The sequence below is a fragment of the Erithacus rubecula genome (genome assembly GCF_903797595.1).
Source record: "Erithacus rubecula genome assembly, chromosome: 9".
Taxonomy (NCBI): domain Eukaryota; kingdom Metazoa; phylum Chordata; class Aves; order Passeriformes; family Muscicapidae; genus Erithacus; species Erithacus rubecula.
Window position 1 is genome coordinate 19,841,752 of NC_136660.1, and position 23,998 is coordinate 19,865,749.

General features: G+C 38.2%; 1 protein-coding gene across 1 annotated transcript; it reads right to left on the bottom strand.

Annotated features, from left to right (window-relative positions):
• Positions 1-6,096: 6,096 nt before the first annotated feature.
• On the bottom strand, positions 6,097-23,077 carry KIF11 (kinesin family member 11). The gene is made up of 22 exons (XM_079312389.1): positions 22,883-23,077; positions 20,466-20,598; positions 20,259-20,356; positions 20,099-20,177; positions 19,586-19,771; positions 19,380-19,504; positions 16,895-16,985; positions 16,392-16,634; positions 16,183-16,278; positions 15,467-15,555; positions 14,866-14,953; positions 13,917-14,105; positions 12,542-12,749; positions 12,122-12,294; positions 11,715-11,837; positions 10,586-10,744; positions 10,051-10,190; positions 9,131-9,410; positions 7,779-8,001; positions 7,408-7,550; positions 7,002-7,118; positions 6,097-6,336 (listed from the first exon to the last, which is right to left on the bottom strand). The coding sequence occupies exons 1-22, from the start codon at positions 22,960-22,962 to the stop codon at positions 6,214-6,216; spliced, it is 3,186 nt and encodes a 1,061-aa protein (XP_079168515.1). The 5' UTR covers positions 22,963-23,077; the 3' UTR covers positions 6,097-6,213.
• Positions 23,078-23,998: the final 921 nt, after the last annotated feature.

Here is a 23,998-nt window from a genome sequence, read left to right on the forward strand (position 1 = left end):
ATTTCTCTGTAATGCTTGGACTGTGAAAGATGTGTACTTTCCTTACAGCAAGAAGCAAAGGCCCAAAATTAACTTCCTTAATAATACTCTTTTTAATTCTTAAAACTCCCTAGGTGTCAAATTTTATTGTAGATCCAATATCTTTTTCAAAAGAGTCTGAATAACTTCATGGCAAATATGTGAAATGACAGTATGACACAATATGTTTGTACTTAAAGCTTTCATTTATTTTATTTTTAATTCTACAACTTTAAAAATGTTTTGACCCTGTTTTATTGGAAAGAAAATAAACTAAAAGTGAGGCTTCAACCCAATCAGTTTTTCACAGCAGTAGGTGCAAACTCTGGAAAATAAAATGAAGGCTAAAAATGTTCAGGGACTATTAAATGTAATGGAAAAAAACCCACCTATCACTTAACTGAATTTTTGCTGCTAAGGCAGTTTTATGTTTGCAATTGTCAGGTACTAACATTTATGATAGTAACCTTTATAAAGTCAATTTAATTATCTTTATCTTTTTACAAATAATAAATTTAGTTGTCCTACAATGAAAATCAATTGTCAACATAAGCTATGGTTAACATCTAATAAAACAGCCCTCTGTAAATCCATGATTAATAAGATTGGCTTCTGTATTAACTAACAGACATCATAAAATTTTCTTCCTTGCAATAATTTGTATATTCAAGGTTCATCCTGCTGGACTGAGTTTCCTAAAATAAACTGTTTGAGTGAATGAACAAAATTTTGGCACCTGTCATTATTATATTATAACCATTTAAATATATATCTGTACCTGAATGGTTTCCAAATTAGTGTCATATTTTAATTAAATCAGAGAAGATGGTGGCTATAGCAAATGATAAGTGATTCACTTCTTTGCTTCCTTTACCTTCTGAACATAATGGCAACGCTGCTTAGGTTTTAGTTTGAGCATTAGAGGAAGCTAATTGAAATGTGAAAAACCAATTTCCCAAAACAATCTTTACATATGACAGGGATTACTTAAGCTCTTCTATATCACCAAAAATACCCTCAAACCAACAACAAAACAAACCCCACCCCTCCAAAATTAATCAACCAACCAATAAAAAAACCACACCAAAAAAACTCCCAACCACCAAACCTAAAAACACTTCAACACCCAAAAATACCTCGAACTGGAATTTACTCCATTAGGAACATGTTCACAAATTTCTACTGCCAAAGTGGGAGCAGTGGTGCTCAGATTCAGCATGAAACTATGTACCATAAGACAGAGGCTGTCTCTGCCCTCCTGTGATACACACTGCCTAAGGACTGGCACAGTGATCCTGCAGGCAGTGCCAAGCTTCAGCTGAATTTGGGTCTGGTTTTTAAATGCAGAAAAATAACTTCAAACCTACCCTGAAAGACCCCAAAGTCATTTTACAAAGGAGGGGAAGTAAACATGCTTGAAGTACCTGTAAAAGAGCACACAGAATTAGGCATGAAAACTACTTCCCCTTGCCCAGACAAACCCTTTGAAAATACATGGAATCTTTTGGCCATAGAGACCTAACAGGGTCTTCGATTGTTTTGTGGGTTTTTAGGCATCATTTTCACTCTCTGTGTACTTTGGGAAACAGAGACTCTGATCCTTCATCTTACTACTTTACTGCAAGTCAAGTGATTGTAGCAGAATTAGCAAGACTGGACTTGTGCAGTGGGAAATCAGTCCTTGGAGAGGCACCAGTCATTATTATTGCTTGAATGGAGGAAGAAAAGTATGTTACTGTGTATTTAATCTGTTTTAAAAAATGCTAAAAAAAGCATATACTAGTTCCTGCTAGTTGCTATTTTTTGCTTTACTAAACTTCCATGTTAATTTGGAAAAAAAAAAGTTTTAAAATTAACCTCTGGCACTGAAAAGAAATTCTTTATCACATAAAAAAGTAGCTTTGGTGCTCTGGACATTCTCAGAATAAAATTTTATATATATATAAAATACATATATATATTGACAAGAACTGAGAATCTCTGAAAAAAATCAAGTGTACTTTTATGTGACATTTCTGTTTATTTAATTCCTTTATTTGATCATTTTTAATAAAGGAAATGCACTTTTCAAGTTCAAAGTTTTGGTCACTGTGCCTCGTTCTCTGAAGTACAATGATTAGAATGGTTATAAACAGACCAAGAGTGACAAAAGCATTTCAAGTACAACTAAGGAATTCAAGGGAATATTTATATAGGTTTAATATTTTTTTAAAAAATAAAGCAATCCAGTTAACGTCCATTATTTTACAAAATTTAACTTTTTGCCACCTGGAAACTGACAATCATCTCATAAAGCTGTAGCAAGCTGGAAAAATAGAACAATTTTCAGACCTACTATTAAAGAGGCAGCTTTTTTCTAACCTCTTCCCTGATGAGACACTGCTAGACCAAGCACTTGCTCCTTTTTATCTGTCTGAAGAGCACTTGTGTAGCTCTCTAACCAGGCCCTCCTATTGGTAGCTAGATCCTTTTCTAAGAAGCCAAAGTGTATTAGAAATATAGAAATAAAACACAGAAATATAAGCATTCACTTCACTGCATTTGCTGTGCTCATAATGACTTCAAGACTGAGCCCAGCAGTGCTGCTTGAACTGAGCTCCCCCTCCAAGGACAGCCTGCTCTGCTAGGTGGTCTGCACCTCACCTATAGAAGCCTGTCACTTAAAGCCTATGAATGCAAAGCATAGCAGGATTTATTGCTGTTTAACTTCATAAAGTAACTGCATGGGTGGGCGTGCAGTTTATAGAGCATCACCCTCTACCATAAAAAGTAGTTTGTAACAGAAATAAAAAAAAAAAAATAGTAGTCAAATGGTTGTAAACACTTGCTTAAAATGCATACATTTTAAAATACATAGTTAACGAATACACTTTTCCCATTTTTAGTGCCCTCAAACATTAGAACTTTTTTTCTCCCTTTGATCTCTTTTTGATGAAAAAGGAATGTTAACTTTATTTTTCCAGTTCTTCTGGGTATAATTTTTTTATCATTCCAAAGAGTTAAAGGCTTCCTCTTGTTTTCTCTACCCTGTTAACAGCTAATTGCTGACTGACACCTAGCAGAAAAAAAGAAAAGCAGTCTAGCAACTCTGCACCTTGTCCTCACTCCTCTCTAGCCCCATGCAATTGTTTGATACCCAAAATAAAGGCAGTCATCAATAGCAGCCAGTCACCTCAGTCTTCTTTTCTCTCTTCAAATAAACATTCCCAACAACTCTGATGCAGCAAGTGCTGCAGCCCCCTCATTTCCAGGAGGAAGAAGGAAGTTTCCTATCCTTGCTTTTCCTCCTGGCTGCTCCTTTTTCACTTGAAAAGGAAGCTGGTGACTCAATTGTCTGTGCTTCTTGTGGCCCTCTTACTGTTGCCTGCATTTCACCCTTTACAAGCATTTTAACTTACTTTTCCTTATTTAATTTCCTCACATTGTATTCATTGTGTTTAAGTTTGTTGTTAAACCAAGAGCTGCCTCACTTAACCATTAATCTAGAATCCAAATAGCACTAATCAGATTAATTAGAATATAGCCATACCCTACAGCTCATCACTAGAACTCTCCCTTAAGCTCAGCAGGCTTAAATCAGTGTGGGTGCAGCCTAGGTAATTACACTGTGGAAATGGCTTTGTACACTTTTTGTAAAGGATGCCTCACACAGGATAAAATCAAGCCACCAGGTAAGTTAGGCTGGACAGTGCCATTTCCTCCCTCTGGGTTAGATCTGCAGGTACCATGAGTGCACACAAGAAAGAACTGTTGCTTTGTCTTTCTTACCCTTCTTTTTTCTTTGTCATACATCACACAATACACCAAAACAAATTAGCGCTGCATTCTGCTTTGGACAATGCCCATGTGGTGAGGAACAGAGAGCAGGCCAGGACAAGAAGTTAGCTACCAACCAAGAGGGTCTACTGGCCCTGTAGTGAAGCCCAAAACATGCACTAGATCATCTTTTACACAAATGTGACTCTTCACAAAGCAACCCCCTACTGAAGCTTGAGCATAGAATTCTCCATATGAAAGCATAAATTCAATATTTGATTTTGAAACGTTTTTTTTGACAGATGCTTAAGGAAAACCTGTATTTCCAAGTCCTGGTTAGAAGCCAGTACCTGAGCTCAGACCAACCTTTAGTGTTAGGGCCATCTAGTGGGAGAGGAGGCACAGACAGGAAGGCCAGGACATGTTTTGCATCAGATTTCTCATCCTATTCAGCTGTGGTGTGGCCTCTGGAGACCTGGGCCAACAGAACAATGATCAGCAGATCACTGCCAATATTGCAAACAAAGGACAGCACAACTTTGAGGGCTACTTTAGGAAAAGAGAAAGTGTGAAGCAGCCCCTGCCTACACTGCAGGAACCGAACAGTCAAGGTAGAGAGTTTCAAAGAGGATAAAGACAGGGAGCACAAAATACAGCATGATTCTGGGGATGCAAGCCTGCTCAGTTGGCTATTCCAATTTGTTTGCTCATACTAATCCTTGTAAACTCTACAGGGAAAATGTTGTAGGCTTGTACAAGCCTCTCCCACTTGGTTTAGGCTATTCAACACAGCTGCAGGATCAACCCTTGGGGTTGATTTTTAGTCAATAAAGGATTTCTTGAACCATTGTGAAAGATTATGCTAATATCTAGTCAGTGTTAACAGGCATGTGGTACAATAAAGTGAATTCTTGAGTTTGAAGAATTAAGCCCATTAAGTTTTAGGTGTCAGAATTTAACAATACTCCAAACACTGAAAAGTATCTTGCATCTTTCAGTGTCTTAAATCCCATAGAGCAGAAGACAGATCCAGTATATAAGGTAGGTACCAAGAACTGCCACCCATTTAACCCAAAAAACCTAAGGCAAAACTGTATTTGTGCTTTTTAGTAATTTGAAAGGGAATTAATGTTTTTCCTCCTGCTATTGAACTGTCAAAAAGCAATTAGCTTTGCCCACAGCTGGGAAAGAAGACAAATAATGAGGCAAGATAGGTCTTCAGACACAACTGACTAATGGTCTCCCCTCATGCTACAGTTCAGAGAATCACTGCAAGGGTCATTTCAAATGATGTCCTTCTGGCTCTAGCAGAACTGCAAAGTGCTGTCTGAATGGTGTCCAGGGGTATAACTAATTGACATACTTGGTCAAAGACAAATAAATACATGGATCACCTAATTGAAGAAACATCAATGCTAAGCCTGCAAACTCAATACAGAAATGTGAACAATCTTCCAAATCATGTTTGTACAATTATCTAAGAATAGTGCTTTAATATAATTAAGGTTGCCTTCCCGTGCCTCTTCCTACTCCCTTCATAATCCTATTCATCTACTTCTTTGGCATGCTGCAGCTGAAGTTTTCTTCAAATCTCCAGGGAAGAGGCATGAAAAGAACAGGTGGTCAAATGCTTTTGTAGATTGCTCAAAATTCACTGCTATTATAGAACACAGAAGATGTATTTGTAACCAAGTTTACATGTTTTAATGTTAAGAACCTTAGAGCTTAAAGAAATGCTGCCAATTTATGATACAGAACCTGATAGACATTATGTACCAACCAACACTTCACATCTGCAAGTTAAAAGGAAGAAGAGTGAGATTCAACCAAACAAAAGGCCCTAGATCCAGCAGTAAGGCTTCACAGAATGAAGAGACTGAAATAAAGCTATTGCCTTTTGTGAAACAAGGGAGAGAACTATCCTCTTCTGACAGCACAAGACTTATGACATAGCTGATAATGTTTTAGCTAAATTAAACCTGGCACCATAAGAAAGTTAGGTAAGTTTGTTTTACTCTGAGTGAAGTGCTTGTACATTTGTTTTCCATGTGTTAATTTATTTGAAGTATCACAGAAAAAAAGAGAGGAACCAGAATAAAAACGCACATATAAAACCAGAACACTTATTTACAGGTAATTAATACATAAAATGGTAACTCATAATGCTGACAAAGCATATTTCCACATTCCTATCTGGTATTTTAGATCTACTGAGGAATATTTAACATAACAGCACCATAATCTACAGGATTTTTTCCTTAAAATTTTGCAAGCTGCAATATATAAAAATAGAACCAAAGCATGAGATTGAGCAGGGAAATGTTTTGATTCAATTTTGCATTACTATATAGAGACACTGAGAATAACAAAAAAAAGTTATGGCTCAGTAAGACAGTAAGATAGAAATATTTAAAAACAGGGATCTGCACAGACTATATCTTAGTTCATCAATCTTAAAGGATGCTTAGATTTCTGAAGAAACTCTTCTGTCATATCCTCCATTTTGTTCTCCACTGGAGCTGAAGATTTGTTCTCTTTACCCTTTTTGAGACTTCTTTTGTGCTGGGATTTAAAGAAAATACCCAATGTTAAGAGTATACAAAGAAATTAAAGATTCTTACTTATATACAGAGTAGTACATATTCTGAGAATAAAAAAGTTGACCACTCCTGAAAATGGTTCCTAATATACTGCATTTACTAAAGAGACTGACTGCAGACATACAGAAGATCAGCAACTATTTTTAAAGTGTCTACAGCAAGAAAACTTGCTCTCCCCAGGAAGAAAACCCCTAGACTTACATACCAAGTAGTTTACAGATACACTGGTAGAGCAAAAGGATCAGAAGCAAGTAAGTAAAAAAACCCCAACCCTATGCAGACTTAAAAATACCAATATTCCTGTCAGGCCACTATGAAAATACTGCATGTACTTTCTTCCATTAACACATGTCTAGAAAATTAGGACAATTTTCTTTATTCAGGATTATTTGCTGAAGTTTTCAACTGTCTGCCCAGTTTGTCAGAAATCTGCATTATTTTATCCACTATTAACTACTATCAGAATCTGCTGTTACTTTAGCACAAGGTTAACAAAGCATTATCTATAAGATTTGAACAAGTTGTGAGACTACCCTAAAATATAAGAAGTAACTTGAAACTAAAGCACTGTTATGGAACAATATTTCTTCTCTCAAATACACATGCTTTGTTTATTGTAGAAGTTACCTGGAAAAAAGGAATGCCACCATTTTTGTGGCAATATACATTTGTATTCATTAAGTAATTGTCACAAGCAAGGTTTTCACTGGATTCTTGCAACTCTCCTTCTTCTTCCAACAGGTCCTAAAACAAGTTTTTCAGAAATACGTATTTAATGTCTAAATTTCCTCAGTGAATGTATTAAGCATGATCATATCTATAAAAGACATAGAACTTCAATTTTTGAAAAATAGGAATGAAATTTAAATCATTAATATCCTTCAAGAGATTGTTTTTGTCAAAAGCTCAGCACACTTGAGTCCAAGTACAGTGTAAAGGCCCCTGAGTTCAAGTCAATTCCACAAGGGAATGGAAAAACCTCAATGATATGAAACCTTCATTCAAGAGCCTCAGTTGCCATTTATATACATACCTGACCTGCATTATCCTCCACCTCCTTTACTACAGCATCAAAATTTGGTTGCTTTTGCCTTAACTGCTCCAGAAGTAGTTCCCGGGGCTCTGTTCTCACAAGTGTGACTGGATAGAAGTAGTCTTTTCTCTGTGGAGTTGTCCCTTTAATGAAGATTATACACTTTTCAGTGTTTGCTTTAATTTCAGATTCCAAATTTTACATCAACTCATTACAGAAATCATGCTTTGTTCAGTCACCATTCTTTGCATACATCTTAAAAAAGGTGTAAGGCTACCAGTTATATTATGTCACCATTAACCTTCACTTATGAATTCTGGAACTCAAAATGTTTTCTGTAAGACCATTGTGTCCCCAACCTACTTAAATACCTGTTGGAACATCCACTTTGAGATCCTTTTGCAGGAAACCATTAACCTGAGTTAGTCCATGCTGTACTTCCTCCTTAAGTGCCTGCTTCTGCTCCTCAAGTATCTCCTGATCCACCTTTATCTGATCCAGAAGGCCACTTAGCACCTTCCCCTCAGCAGCCTTTTGTCTGCCAATGTGGTCAGCAACTTCAGCTACTGATTTATCACAGTTTTCTTCATTTTTCTGAAAACAAAACAAAAAAACAACCTAATTAAAAACACCAAGTTAACAGGAAAGGTAAGACTATGGCCTCTCTACTAAGATGTGGTGCAAGATTAATGACATGACCTGAAACGAAACAACTGAGATCTCAAATCAAGAAGTTTCAGTGCTAGTTTTACACTGTCATTTTGAGAGCTATCTTCAGAAGAGTCAGTTTCTTAGAAAGTATGATCATTTCAGAAAGCTAGTCACAAGAATAAAGAAGATGCCATATGGCTCAGATCAGACTTTTCATGCTTCTATGCACAAACCCTGCACAGAATTAGGATATTCAACTGAACATCCTACAAGCACCAAAACCTTTATGCATTTGTAAGGGAAAAGGAAAATGTGTTTTCAGCCTTTCCCAGTGAAATGAAACTCCTCAAGTGCTCAGCAGGCACAAGAGATACAGATGTCTTGAGACCACAAAAGCTTTTAGTTCAGTGTTGGACTTGATCCTTGGAGATCCCTTCCAACTCAGAAAATATTGTGTGTGAAGGAAGTTTCTAGTTGAGTTTTTCCTTCTGAAAATTCGCAAAATATTGTATTTACTTATTTTACTGCCTATTACAACAATAAAACAAGGGTGGGATGTGAAATTCATGAAGGATATTAAAAAAACACGGAACAAAAACATGACAGAGAAACTTAGAAAAGAGGCCAGAACCTGTATATACTTAAAAGGAATGTTTTCTCCCATACTGATTCCATGTGACCAGTAAAGTCATTTGCATCCTCCAGAAAATAGCCTACATTTGTTCACTGTGCATCTTCCAAGGATTGTACTGTAGATAAAGCTTTAGAACTAGAGATGAGCACTACCAAGATGACGTAGAACACTCTGATCACAAGTACAAATCAGCTATATGGCATTAGTCATCATACCATTTTTTTGATGTTATGGGCACTTGAAGTTCAAAGTTCCTCTTAACTTAGGCTTTTGATTTCCTCTAATTACATCTTCTTAAGCTCAGTAACATGAGGTCTGCTAGTAAAAAACCCACAGTTTTGTTTTGACTATAACAGAAAACTTTTTTCTCCCCTCTACAAATTCTGCAGTAAAGTTTGTCTCAGGATGTTGCATTAGACTACAAATGACTATAGGTACCTTTTGTAAATACTGAAATTGCTGTTTCTCATCCTTGAATGACATTAGCTGCTGATTAGTAAAGTTGACCATCTGAGCAGCTGTAAATTCACTCCATGTATTGGTATCCTGAGACACATTTTTGAGATTGCTGAGAAGGTGTTGACAGTGGTCATTGGAATCTTCCAGCACTGTCTCATTTTCAGCATTTATGCTCCGGAGCTCTTGAGAGAAATTATCCAGAGATGCAGTAAATTTGGTGTGATTGGAATTTGTACTGCTGACTAGGTCTGTAGTTTTCCTGCAACAACATATTTATAGGAGTTCAGAGATTTTGAAATGTAGATTTTAACACAGTATACTTTTAGAAATATGTGACCAGAGTCAGTGAAATAGCACAATTCTATGCAACAAGTTAATTATAATATTGTTGTTCTACTTAGTAAATTCACAGCACTAACAGCAGTAGGTTTGCTAAAAAAATAGCCAAAACCCCCACCATCCAAAAAAACCAAAACAGAACCAAAAGACCAAAATCACAAACCAAAAACAACTCTAGTCAGAGCTTAGTTTTCAGTCTGCAATTGAATGAAACATATTGCAACAGATATTTTGTTATGCTTCAAGCTAAACCTTTATAATATGGAGTTCTGAAGTCCAGACACACAGCATATTGCTCCCAAAGTGATACTTTCTTATCACAACATACTCAGGAGAGACAAGTTCAAGGGCAAGCCTATTGTTCCCCAGTAGTAAACTACTGTTTACTCTGGGGAAAGGCCAACTATGATCTATACTCTGTAGCAAAACCCAGCTCTAACATACACACCGTGCCCAGCAGGCTTTATAAGCATATAAATATGAAGAGCAACCATTTTTGAAGTTCGCTTCATACACAGTTAATCTGCATAAGTGTACAGCAAAAAGAATCTGCTCCTTACAGGTGAACATTTTCTTGCACAGCAGTAATGGTGGTCTTTAGGCTTCCATTTTTTGTGAGTACATCAGTTAAGTTCTTCTGAGTCTGCTGAGTAAACAGGTCAAGCTGGCTTTGCAGTGAAGACATCAATTCGGCTGCACTCTGTCAAGAAAATAACCACAAGTTTCACTGTTATTCTGCACTTTTTAACAGCCTTAAAGGGTACTTGAATGCCCATATAAAAATGCAGAAGATGCAGAGGTTTGCAATTCTAAAGTAGAAGGTACAATTTTTGTGTAGTGAAGATACAAACACTTGGCTTTTGGAGAGATATGTAAAAGCTCATATACTGGATATACTCACACGAGAGGAAGAGGGTTTTTACTACATTCCTACATTAACTACTTAAAGCACCCTAACAAAAGCTGAATAGAATTAGGATCAAGTTACTGTCCTCCTAACATTTTTTCTGGAACAAGTATAACTACCACATAAGAGTTTAAATCAAAGCAAACAATCACACTTCGTGTTGGGATATTTCCTTACTCTAAGGATACCTTTCTATGTGTCAACCTCGTCATTTCCACTTCTTCTTTTAAACTGTCACAATTATGCTGAAGCTGAGCAAAGCCACTGGCTGTTTCTTCCTGTATTTTTTTCAGAGTGAGGAAAAGATCTCCAAAGAAGGTATCCATTTCCTTTTTATGTCCCTCCATCTTAAAAAAAAAAGTTTTACAGTTAGATTTTATATCTTCATTTAAGAAACTAATATTTTCCCCTAGCATAACTAGCATAGAAAAAAACTCTACCCCAAGGAAATTGTCAAAAGGCATTAATAAAGTATTGTGCATAGAAGGCAGAAAGTCACACTTGGAACAATCTAAAGTTTAGACTGGAACTTAGCATGGGGGCCATTCCAAACACAAAATTTGACATGCGAGGTAAACAAAATAGAAAAGCAGACAAGGAACAGCAAGAGCTGGTAAGCCACAGATTATCTGCTGTTCAAGTCTGAAAACCAATAAAAAGCTTCCAGACAAGGGAAGTTGATTACTCATGAGCTGTAATTGACAGGAGGGGAAAATAAAAGTAAAAGAAACAGGCCTCCAGAAACAAAGACTAATTTTTGACAAAATGGGGGAGGGGAAAAAAGAAAGAGGCTGCAGTTCTACACAGGTATCACTAGACAGACTAGAACTATAACTTAAAGCAAATGGCTTCAATGAGTCCAGTGTTGTTTGCACTTATGGTTGTTAACAAGATAAAGCATCACATTCCACAGGAATAAGTGACTATAGAAAAAAATGTGTACAAAAGCAGAAAAATTTTGGAGTGGTAAGTCTTGCTTAAGTTGACTTTTTTTCAGATTTCTAAAATACAGGGGGAGAGTATATTAAATGTATCATCAAGTATTTGTTACATAAGGATTTAAACAACCAAGTTTTACCATTCTACTGCGACAATTTTAGGCACACAGTTGTGCCAATATAGAGACCAAGCAAATTTACCACACTCAGGAGAGGAAAAAAGTCTGAAAGTTAAAAGATAAAACTCATGGGACCAGATAAAGGTAAAAGGCAAGACAAGAAGTGGAAATACTGACATACTGCAGAAAAACAAAGAATATATCTTTAAATTAAATAAAATAGAAGAGCACAAGGCAAAGAGGCAGGTTATGTGCATTACCTGGTCAGTCACAGCAGAATATTTCTTCATGTTACTCTGGAACTGACAGTTTAACCCCAAGACAAATTCTACCATTGGTGTCAAGCTATTTACTGCTCTTCCTAATCCAGTTTGATGCTCCTCCTAGGAAGAGAGAGAAAAAAAATTATACCAGAACATGGTTGTTTTTTCATTTACATTTGTAAGAAGCTACTATGTACATATTCTTGTGCTCTATTATATATGCTGTATAGTACATTACAGCTTGTGGGGGTGACATGGGAGTGGAAGTGGGGAGGGACAATCATCATCAGGTAGTAAAGCAGATACAGGTAAAGAGCATCAGAAAAAATTCTGTACATTTATAGAACCCCTTCTGATCAAAACGAGTTTCAAATATTTCAGTAGAATTATGCAAATGTACTAACAATTAATCTCAGCAGCTCCGCTTTACAATCAAGTGATAGATTCTCATGCTGTGTTATTTTTTCAGACATGTGAGCAACTTCAGTAGACACCAATTCCTTAAGAAAGGCAAAAGATGCTGATACAACTGATGCAAGAGTATCTGCTGTAGAAGAACTGGTAGACAGGAGTTCACCTACAAAATAAATCCAGAGTTACAATTTTTCTTCAAGTTCCCCTGTAAGATAATAACTCTTTATTACTCATCATCTTACTGCCCCTTACAGGAAGGCTGTGGATCATCCCAGACACATTATCACTGGTGCAACTGTAATCATCATGTCACATAAATAAAGCCACTTCTTTCCTAAAACAGATGCATTTTAGGAAGTGGGTTTTGAGATTACTACAGGATGAACTGTTAATACAGGTATTACACTTACCTATAAAATTTGTGTAAGACGTCAACATCTGTTGCTGCTTGAAACTGTTTTCAGTAATTGAATCTTGTATTTTGCTGAACAAAGCATTCATATGTCCTGCAAACGTATTTTGGACAACTGCATTGTGCTGATCAACAGCTTTCTTACGGTCCAGCTTTGCATGAAGACCAGACACATCTCTTGTAGTTTCTTCAACTGTACTTAGCAACTGTAATTTTTAAAGTTATCTCAGTAAGTCTTTACACAAGAAGTCAAGCACATATATAAGGAAAAGCAACAACAGTTCTGAAGTAAATAAGTTATCTCTCTAGAAAGACAGGTATTTATTTCCCTTTACATCACCAAATCACTACTGTTCTGGACCCTGGTATTATGTCATTTATGCTTTTAGAACATGGGGAAAATTTAACTACTAAAGACCATTTGTTCTGGCTTTAAAATCAAAGCATTAATAAATTACTTCCTCAATATTTAAGGAATAAAGGTACCGTTTATCCCAGAATAGTAACTGAAAAATACCTGAGCACTTCAATCTTTTTCTGAACAATCTGACAGTAAATATATTCTTTAATATTGTACTCAAGCAAGAGGTTTCCAGTACTAGTCCTGCGATAAATAATTTAGAATTCACACAAATTGTGGAGAGTCCTGGTTTGTAGTGAGCATAAGTAATTTCTGTACCTATTGTCTCAAACACTCCACCACCTACATGTGAAAACCAGGCATTCCCTCCTAATCTTACAGGAACCCAAATAGAAAGAAACTGTCATGGTGCTGAAGCACAAGTTCCATCACTCGGCAGTTTAAATAGCAAGACACTCTCCCCACTTCAAGTCTGGTTTGATGATTATGACTAATTACAAACACATCAAAGCATACCCAAAAACACAGAAGTGACAGGGCAACATTATTCAAAGATTTTCCTATTTTTTACTGCAATTCATAGAATGCTTTGGGTTGGAAGGGACATTAAGAAGCATTCAGTTCCAAGCCTCCTCCCATGAGCAGGGGCATGTTCCACTAGGCCAGGTCCTACAGGTAAGTATACTTTACTGTTTTGCAGGACCAGGCATAAGATTTGGAAAGAACACTATTTATTTTGCAAAAAACCTCATGACAATAGATACTGCAAAGCACTGGAACTCCCAAGACAAACTGGCCTGAGGTAAAGTTAGCTCTAGACCACAGTGCTAGAGCAGTCAACTGTCATTACCAGCACAGAGAAAGTCCTGCAATCTAATCCTAGTTTTCCATCTTAAATTCAGGTCTTGTCTCACTCACATCATGCTTTAGCAACAAATGGTTTCCTTGAAAAGCCCATGAAGTTCCCAAACACAGAAAGCTGTTTTACAGTAGGTACAAGAACTGTGACAACCTTGCTAGCTGTGCTATGAAGTTTTTGTTCAGTGTTTTCCAAAACTGAAACAACATATTCTTCTTCTGCCAGTTGAACCTTGGTTTCTTGCAGATCTTTTTGTGTTTCTTCCAGTTCTTTCTCCTTGATTTGCAAATCTGTTTTACACTGTTCAAGTTCATTTTTACTGACTCTGAATAATTCAGTGACCTAAACAGGAAGACAACCATCAAAAAGGCAATACCACTTTTTATAAATTTGACAATTTCACATCTCTCAAATTATGTGACAATGATAGAAGGCAAATTGCCATCTAGCAATGCAATTTCAGCTGTAAGACTCAGGTCTTAAACATAAACAACAGGTTTGTATAATCTTTGTAATCACTGAAAACATCAAGCCAACACTATTCTCACTGTAATAATCGCTTGCTTCCCTTCTCAAAATACAAGACCAAACTAGTATTATAGCACAAGGAAATCAAACCCACTGAACAAACATAACCAGACAGACTGAAAGGAGTCAGTAAAGATGATTACACAGAGGAGTTACCAGCAAATTAATATCTACATTTCTCTTAAACAAGGAGCTCCAATTTTCATGTGATTTGTTAAAAGGAAGCTCATTACCCATCTCCCCTCATTCCTTGCTCCTAAGCAGATGCCTGTTATGTGAGATACCATTTTACAAGCAGGTTTTTTTGCTGAAAATTCAAGCAAATTACAGTAGTAGACATGAAAACAGCTTTAAAAATAAGTATTGCAACTTGCAATTTCATATATACTATTTCAAATCCCTAACTTCAATGACCAGGAAGCTTCCATTCTTGACTAATTGGGGAACTTTAGATCAACAACAAAAAAATTTTCTGGCTGTTTTTTCCTCAAACTTGTTTCCTCATTCTGAGAGGAGGAACGCATTTCTTCCATTTTTTGGCAGATTTAAGCCACAGTTGAAAAACATCACTCACCTTTTTCACTTCTTCCTCCATGACACTGATTTTGTCAATATACTCTGCAATTTGCTCTTCCTGAACCGTCAGCTTTCCATTAAGGGCTCTCAAGGGAGGATTAAAAGAAACAAAGAAATTAGTCAAGTAAGAGGCAGTTTCAAGATTTTACACTGCATTTTCAGTAATTTTGAAAAATAAGTATTGCTAAATTCTATATGAATAGCAGGTAATTTTTACTTAAGGCAGAAGAGATGTAAAACAAATTTTCGTTATAAACTTTCTGTGCTAACTAGCCCTATTAAAATGAAGTATATCAAGTTTACTTTCCTGTATTAGCTTACACTGGGGGAAAAAAAAAAAAAATGTTGCATGTGTAAATCCATATGCTGGGTAATGCTTAAGGCAAGTTCCACACATACATAAATTCCTCAGTGCAAGCCTATTATTTTATCGGCATAATAATGAATTTTGAAAGAACAAGCCGACCAAACAGTTACGTTTTCCTGACTATCTCCAACATCCTGTATTAAAAATAGATCTGAAAGTATTTCTATATAAAGATAGGTACCAGTATGTGAGATTTGTTGCTAGTTATTTTATAGAAATTTTGCAGACATACTCATAGTTTTCAATAGAGATATAGACTCCATTTTTCTCTCGAGCAGCAGCAAGGTCTCGCTTCAGACGCTCAATCTCTTCAGTGTATTCCTGCATAAAGAAACAATCACATATAAACCCAAACATTTCTATTTTGGTCTCAATATTCAGCTTAACAGGTATTTCACAAAGGTAGTGCTCTACAGAAGTTTTGCATAAGCACAAGAGCAACTTCACCTCTGTTCTAAGTTCTGTATAGCACCATTTAAATTTGTATATATTAAATTGGATATATAATGGCTTTAGGTAGGACACTGAAACCTTCCATTTGAAGGTCATATTTGGTTGCATTTAGCAGCTTAAAATGGGAATCAGCTTCCTTAGGGGCAACAGCTACTTTACACTGGCTCTTTACTTGTACTTACTGACCAGTTCCTTTAATTCAAGCAAGGGAAAGTGCAAAATTGCAAACATGTAATACCCAGAGTCACAGCTAGTAGCAATAGCCCTCTGTTCAACTTTAATCTTATCAACAGTTCCAATATGTGCACGGACCACTGCTATATCAGTGCAGCTCTAGTTTAAAAGCATCAGATCAGTAATTAAAATCACTTCAAAAAAGCACTGCTACTACTTACAGCATCTCCCATTCTCATAACTCCTGCACAGCAAAGACTACATTAAACAAACAAATCATGCCTAACCTGTAACTTCATTTTTTAAGCTATATGTTGTTACCTTAATAAGAGCTTTTTTTGTTAGCTTCTGATTAACTTCAGGCTTGTTCATGATATTCTTTGCTCTATGGGCATATTCCAGTGTACTCAACGTTTCCTGTAAAAAACAGATGTAACACTAGGTCAAGCTGAGGCACTAACTCATATTTTTGTATCATCAGCAAAATATATTAATTATTTTATGAATTGGTTTTCAGACTTTAAATTTACCTCAAGATTTATAGAAGCAGGTGAAATTGTGGCAATTATTGATGTTTTTGTCCGTCCCCCAAGAGAGTCTTGAAGGATTCTTGTGAGTTTAGATTCCCTGTATGGAATATGAGGGGCTCTTTCCACTAGAGCAGTAATAACTCTTCCTAGTGTCAGCAGAGACTGGTTGATATTTCCAGCTTCACGAGCTCTTTTGTCAACGGCCCCAGATCGACCAATGTTTTCACTTCCTGCAAGATCAACCTGAAAGGCAGGTTATGATTCTGTCTCAATCACCCTGTGAAGAATGCTTGCCCCAAAGTCTTGCAGAACACTAAAAAGAGCTTACTTGTTTTTCAGGAGACATTGGGGTAACAAATGGGATTGATATTTTTCAGAGTGACAAGCAAACTTCACATGACTTTATGAAAACAATAATTTTTCCCCTTATCAGGAAAAAAATCTTAGTAAAATCTAGTTTGTGAGTAAAAATTCTATCAAAGACCCTTACTTCAAATACTTACCAAGTTTAGCTTTCCAATTTTAACAAGTTCTTCTCCATCTAGTGTTGTTTCTTTCATATGGATGGTAATTGAAAACACAGAGTGGGAACGGCTGCAAAAGAAACCAGTTTCAGATGTTCCACTAAATCTAAATATCTAGTTGTTACATAACTGCTGCAAGTTCTGTGCTCTTTATAGAGAATACATTTAGCCCATGAGCTACAGATTAAATTTTCAGTACAGAAAGGTATTCTGCTAAGTATAATTTTGTGTGTGTACATATGAATACAGTTTAAAACCAGTGATGAAGCAACTGGCTGACATTTGACTCATTCAATCCTATAAATTTTATCTTATTTCAAGGAAAAGCATGAGAAATGCCTTGGTTTTGCTTACATTTGCGTATTCCCAGCTCATAAGCATCTCATTAAAAATGATTTGGAGATTTTTTTCAGTCCTTATACTAGGAACAGTTTCACAGAATGTAAGATTAAGGACTATAACTTCCTTTATGCAGGTTAAAAAAATTCAGCAACTAGCTGAATTGAACATTAAAAATTTAGAAGTTCAATTAATTTTTCAACCAAAAATAGTAATACAGTTCAAGACAACAGAATCATGCAATGGTTTAATCTGGCTCCCCCCCCGCTACCATGGGCAAGGACACCTTCCACCAGACCAGGCTGCTCAAATCCTCATCCAACATGGCCTTAGACACTTTCAGGGATGGAGCACTCACAATTTCTCTGGGCAATATGCTCCAGTGTTTCACCACTCTCATAGTAAGGATGATTTTAGATTGAGTTTTTACTTATTAAAGAAGTTGACATATATAGAAAGCCATAGATGTCAAATTTCACTAGTCTGACCATACATAAAACACCTCAGGCACAATAAATGCTCAAAACTCCCTAGAAACTCAGACAAAATGAGTTCTGTGTTCCAGCCAGTGGTAGAAAATACCCATTTCCTTCCACCAGTCAATAGACATGCTCAGTATATCTTGAAATTAAAATATAATACAGGCAGGATACACCCCTTACTATTGCAACACTGGATCACTACTTGTTAGCAGTGATACAGATATCACATCTGTAGCTCAAGAATGTGAAGGCAGTAATAAAAAGAATGCTATTTCTCCCAGGTGCCTCTATTACATTCTACAGCCTGCAACCATATGAAGTAGCCCTTATTGCCATACAATCTTATCCCCAACTTCCACAACCTAGTTTGCAAATTTTACAATTACAGATTTTGAGGGCCTCATATTGATCTGTAAAAAGCAGATCTATGCGTTATTGTGAAATTCCAAACTTCAGTAACAAATCCTAATGTATCATTTTCTATTGTTGGTATGGAGAGGAAAGGATACTCAAGGCTCTTACACCAAGTTTATTTACTAAATGTGACTGGCCAAAACACCCAATCACCTAGAACAGTTAGAATAAAGACAACCTACCCCTCTGACACAGGTATATCAACTAAACATCTTTCTTTTTGAAAGTATACAGCATCTATTGCAAGGAGTATTTATCTCATGCTAATACATGCAATGTGTTTCATTTATGTATCTGTCAGATTTAGGTCTTCTGTTTTCATAGGCATAGAAAGCTCTGAAAAAGTTAACTTTGTTCCAAACAGACATTGCATATTTACAAAGGATGTATTAATTACAAAGCAGGCAAACTCTAAACCAGAGAAGCTTAGGTTAAAACAATGCAGGGAGAAATAGCTTGTTCCTTTATAGCTTGAGAAGCATTCAGATTTTATGGTGGTCTGTACTGGGTTTTTTTTTGGGCGGAGTTAGTTTCCTTCACAGTGGCTGATATGGTGCTGTGTTTTGCATTTGTGCTGCACACAGGATTGATAAAATAGAGATGTTGTCAGGGTTTTGCATGCCATGACACTGGCAAGGAGGCTCAGAGTGCATGGGAAGTTGGGAGGAGACACAGCCAGGACAGGTGACCCCAAAATACCAAAGGGATATTCTAGACCATATGGCATCAGGCTCAGTATATAAACTGGGGGGAAGAGGGAGAAAAAGGGAAAAGACATTTGAAGTGATGGGCTCTGTCTTCCCAAGTCACCATTACACATGATGGGGCTCTGCTTTCATGGAGATGAATTAATAATGGGAAGCAGGGAATTAAGTTCTTGCTTGGCTTGTGTGCACAGCTTTTGCTGTCCCTATTAAACTGTCTTTATATGAACCCATGAGCTCTCCAGTTTTTATACTTCCAATTCTCTCCCCAAATCCTGCAGGTGGGGGAGTGAGTGGCCAGGTAGGCTTAGCTGCTGGCATGATACACCCTCATTCACCTATTGCAATCATCTCACAGCACACAATAAGGAAAAAATTGTAACTCTGGCTTCCTAACCCAAGTTTGACAGTCTGCACTGTGATAGACAATCTCAAAATTATGTCATGTTTGTACTAGTTTCTTACTTCTTCAGTAAAATTCTGTTTTGGAGAACAAAAGGTTACTGAAACGTGGAAGATTTGTACCTGGAATATGCGTTCATGTAAGTAGCTGCAGTTGTTCTTTTGGCTGCACCCCTTTCCAGGATTTGATAGACTTGATTTTTGTTGTGTACAGTTACTTCTTCCAAGCCTTTAATAATTACACCCCTCTGTCAGAAAGTAATACATGCTTATTAGACATCTCTCAACAAACCTGAAAGCCCCAAGATAACAAATTTTGTAGCACTAACCTTGTTTCGAGGATCATCAAACATCTGCAGTCTTTCTCCGACATCAGGAGTAGGATTCAGAAGATCAAAAAGCTCCTCGTTATAGATTTCCAAAAGAGAGACTTTCACTGAAAATTCTGTACCATTCTCTGTGAGTTTTTCAAATATTTGATGCAATGTACGGGGTATGATACCTGCTAGCGGATCCTATAAATTAAAAAAAACCCCATTTAATTTATAAATATACTGAAAGAGATTTGGAACTAGGGGGTAGAGTTTCAACTAAACAGTCTGACTGGATATAAATGAGAATAAAGATGACCTTCAATCAGCAAGAGTTGAATGCAATACATTAAAGACGTAAAGCTGTCCTTTTCATACAAATGAATGAGATTATTTGTTAATCTACCAACATTTAAAGAAAGTCAACTTCAGAATTTGGAAGGCACCAACTTTTGGTTGTCTTTAGCCTTCTGCAGTTTTCAACTTTGAACCAGAGTATAGACAAGAGAAATCTCAGGAGTGAAAACATACCTCTTCCCAAGTATATTCTTCATTGGGTGACCGCTCCCCTTCCATTGTGAAGGTCTTACCAGTACCAGTTTGGCCATAACTGTGAGAATAAAAATTAAAATGTAAACAAGAAACTAAAAGACAAACAAAACTTCCTAATACTAATTATTGGCTCACTTACGCAAACACTGTACAGTTGTAGCCCATAATAACTTCATCCAAAATGGGACACACAACACTTCGGTATACATCAATCTGCTTTGCCTGAGCTCCAAAAACCTATTGAGACAAAGATAACACATCCCATTTAACCATACAATAATGTATAACATCACACTAAGTACTAGTTTGTTTCTAGAAGTCCCCAACTTGACAAGCAGTTACCAACCATATCAAATGTGTAAGTCTTTCTTGATGACTTATCTGTCACTCCCCCGGTGCGGACACTGACTTCCTTTCTTGCTTGATCACAGTCTATGACAGCATAGGAGCTCGCTTTAAGTTCTGAGGCATTAAAAGGCCTAAAAGGACAGGAGACAGGAATATTGGCTTGAATCATTGCTATCAAGAATGGAAAAAGATGAAGCAGTAATATCACTCAGTTTAAGGATCTCGAATAGTATAACTGGGCAAAAAGAACAAAGTTATTTACTTTATCTGTTTAATAGTTGTTTAAGAAAAAAATGCTGCAATTTGGCTGTTTACAGACCCTGTTTCTCCTTTCATCCACTGCAAGACAACTCGGGCATCTATAGCTTTTTACACATATATTTTTAACAAGCCTATAACCACTATCAAGATCATATAGGTGCACACATAGCTAACAGGCATCAGAGCATGCTCAATTGCAGGGGGTAGACGATTAAACATACCAAACAATTGTCTAAATAAGAGCCTTAAAAAAAAAAAAAAAAAAAAAGAAAGCAGTTATACATGCAAGTTAATGCAATATTGAATCAAATGCTGATGACAACATGATGCAACAGCCCATAGCTGTGATATAAGGAGAACAATTTAGCTGGGCTGAAGGAGGAATACAGATCATCACCATCACCACTACACAAGCAGCTTCCTGGTGTGCCATGGAAACATTTGATCTCAGATTCAATCTCTTAGGTATGAAACACATTATGCATATTAATAATACTAATGTATGCATTTTGAGTTTCCAAATTCATGCTTTACCAAAGCTCAGTAAATGTATTGCTTGAAAAGATTTTTATACATTCAAATCAACCAGGTTTTGACAACAAATTAGGACACCAACAAACAGCTGCATCTACCTTCATATCTGTAAGATAAGGACAATCTGACTCGATGCAAAAGAAAAAAGAGAGGTAGAAGAAACATTTACTACTTAAACTGAAGCGATTTAAAAAAAAAAAACAAGTCTAGAAAGGGAAAGAAAGTTTTAAGAGGTTAGAAACTAACTCTTGGCATAGCAATTAGTCTGTGAGCTAGAATAAAAGCAGAACACTTCACCGTGGACAGTCCTAATGCTACTTTCATAGTGAGCATTATATTTAGTTAAAATAGACACTAATATTCGATAAAGCTATTCCAGAACAATTAAGAGAGATGAAAAGAAAACAGCTGCTCTTGACAGTATTTCAAAGCAATTGCTTCAATAAGCTTATTCTTTTGCAATAGCCTTGACTCACGTCAACACTTTCACCAATCCCACACTTGCTTCAGAGGCTTTATAGTTGTATTGCAAAGATAAGGCTAAATTGATTTCAATTTCTATAGTCACTGTGCATCTATAAAAGCAGAACTGTAAGCTTGAAAATATGACTGCAAAAGGCATTAAAACATAATATGTAAACTAATATTTGCATATCTGGCTCGAAAAAGCCCCAGCTTCTAAAGGTATTTCAAACACCATACATAACGCATTACCAGTATTACAGATTTAAAATACAATGCCGTAAGATTATTTAAGATCTAGTATGACAGAATTCACAGAATCACTAGGTTGGAAGAGACCTTCAAGATCATCAAGACCAACCCATGCCCTAACACCTCAACTAGACTATGGCACCAAGTACCACATCCAGTATTTTTTTAAACACATCCAGGGATGGTGACTCTACCAGCTCCCTGAGCAGACCATTCCAGTACTTTATCACTCTTTCCGTGAAGAACTTTTTCCTAATATCCAACCTGTAGCTCCCCTGATGTAGCTTGAGTAAGCAACTCTGTAAAGCCATCTCAGAATTACAAAGAGAACCTAGTTTTACGGTACATTAAATTCATCACTTCATACCAAAAAGTAAATTCATCTCATCAACCAAGAGATTTGGTCCTTTTTACTTCAGCAGTAGACCCCATCCTATTGCTTATCCCCTGGAAAGCCTGCATCAATGAAGTTACATGACAGATATATCACAGCGGGCATAGCAACAATTTGAGCTGTTCTAAGCAGGCGCTGATAACAGCCTCCCTTCCGCGGAAGCGCCGCTTCCCCGCGGGGCACACGGGGCCGCCGAACCGCAGACCGGCGCCCGGGACAGGCAGCTCCCGGCGCGGAGCCGGGGCCTCTCGGGGTACGGGGGGCTCCCTCCAGCCAGACACGGCGGACCCCCGAAGCGGGGATCCGCGGCCGGGCACAGCGGCCCGGCAGAGCCACAGCCGCACAGTGCCCGTCACACGGCGGCGGCTCCGGCCCGCCAGCCCCGCGGGCTGCCCGGGGGCCGTGCTGAGAACGTCCGGGCCCGAGTCCCGCAGGCACCAGCGCGGGACCTCCCCGGGGCCCGCCCGCGGACCGGCCCCCAACCCTCGCCCAGAGACAGGCCCCTTACATACCTGCACCGCACCACCACCTGGATGTTCTTGCCCTTCTCCTCCTTCTTGGGTCCGCTGCCCAGCGAGCCGAAGGCAGCCATGGCAGGACGGCGACGGGACCGAAGCGCTGCCGCGCGGCCGGACCTGGGCTAGGACGCGCGCGCTGCTGCCAGCGCCGCTTTGAAAGGCGCACCGCCCGGCCCGGCCAATCAGCGGCGGCCGCGGGGCACCACGGGACGGATTTCAAATCCTGCGGATGGCGCGCGGCCGGGCGGCAGCGCTGCCCCGCCCTCAGCAGCGTGAGGTACCTGGGGCAGAGCGGGCCGCGCTTCCTTTACGACTGCCGCTGACACCCACGGAGCTGAGGGCAGTCAAACTCCTCGCCTGCCGTCAGCCTTCAGCAGTCACATCATCCATATAACCCTTTCTCCCTCCGGCCGTCCTTTCCTCTGTCCCCCCTAACTCTCCAGCTGGCCCACGATTTCTCTAAACATCACGGCAAATACGCACACCTCGCCAATGCCTTGAGGAATGGAAACGTTACTTGTCCTGTTTGAACAATGCTCGGGTTTGTATTTGCACAGCGCTCACCGCTCCCCTGGGCCGGAGGTGCCCCAGCGCAGGGTGCCGGGCAGGCCCTGCCCCCGCCGCGCCTGCACAGCTCTGCTCGGCTCCCTCTGTGCCTTGGCCACGCTTCAGCTCAGGCAGGTCGCCGGCACGACTCGTCTATGTCAGTCTGAATTCCACACCTAACTCTTCACGTGTTTACAGGTTGTTATTGCCTTATCGAGTAGTGGGAAAATCCTATGTAAGAATGAAAATAAGTAGTTGTGGGCTCAGGACAAAGCAACACAGGTGTACTACATTCATCCTTTTAATTTAGAGCTACATCATGTGAGCCACTTTGCCATTTATGTCACCCTGGCTTCCCCAGAGGCACTATTAAATGCTTTGCTAGGAGGAGATCTATGACAGGATAACATAATTCTGGGTAGAGGGGAAGAAGCAGATGTTAGAGGAGAATCGGCTTGTCTGATGTGCTGTTTTTTGTTAAATCTGTACTGGCTTCTACAGACAGTCATCTACCTATTACAGCCTACAGTGCTTTGCTCTTGTTCTAGGGCCTTTGCAATTTCT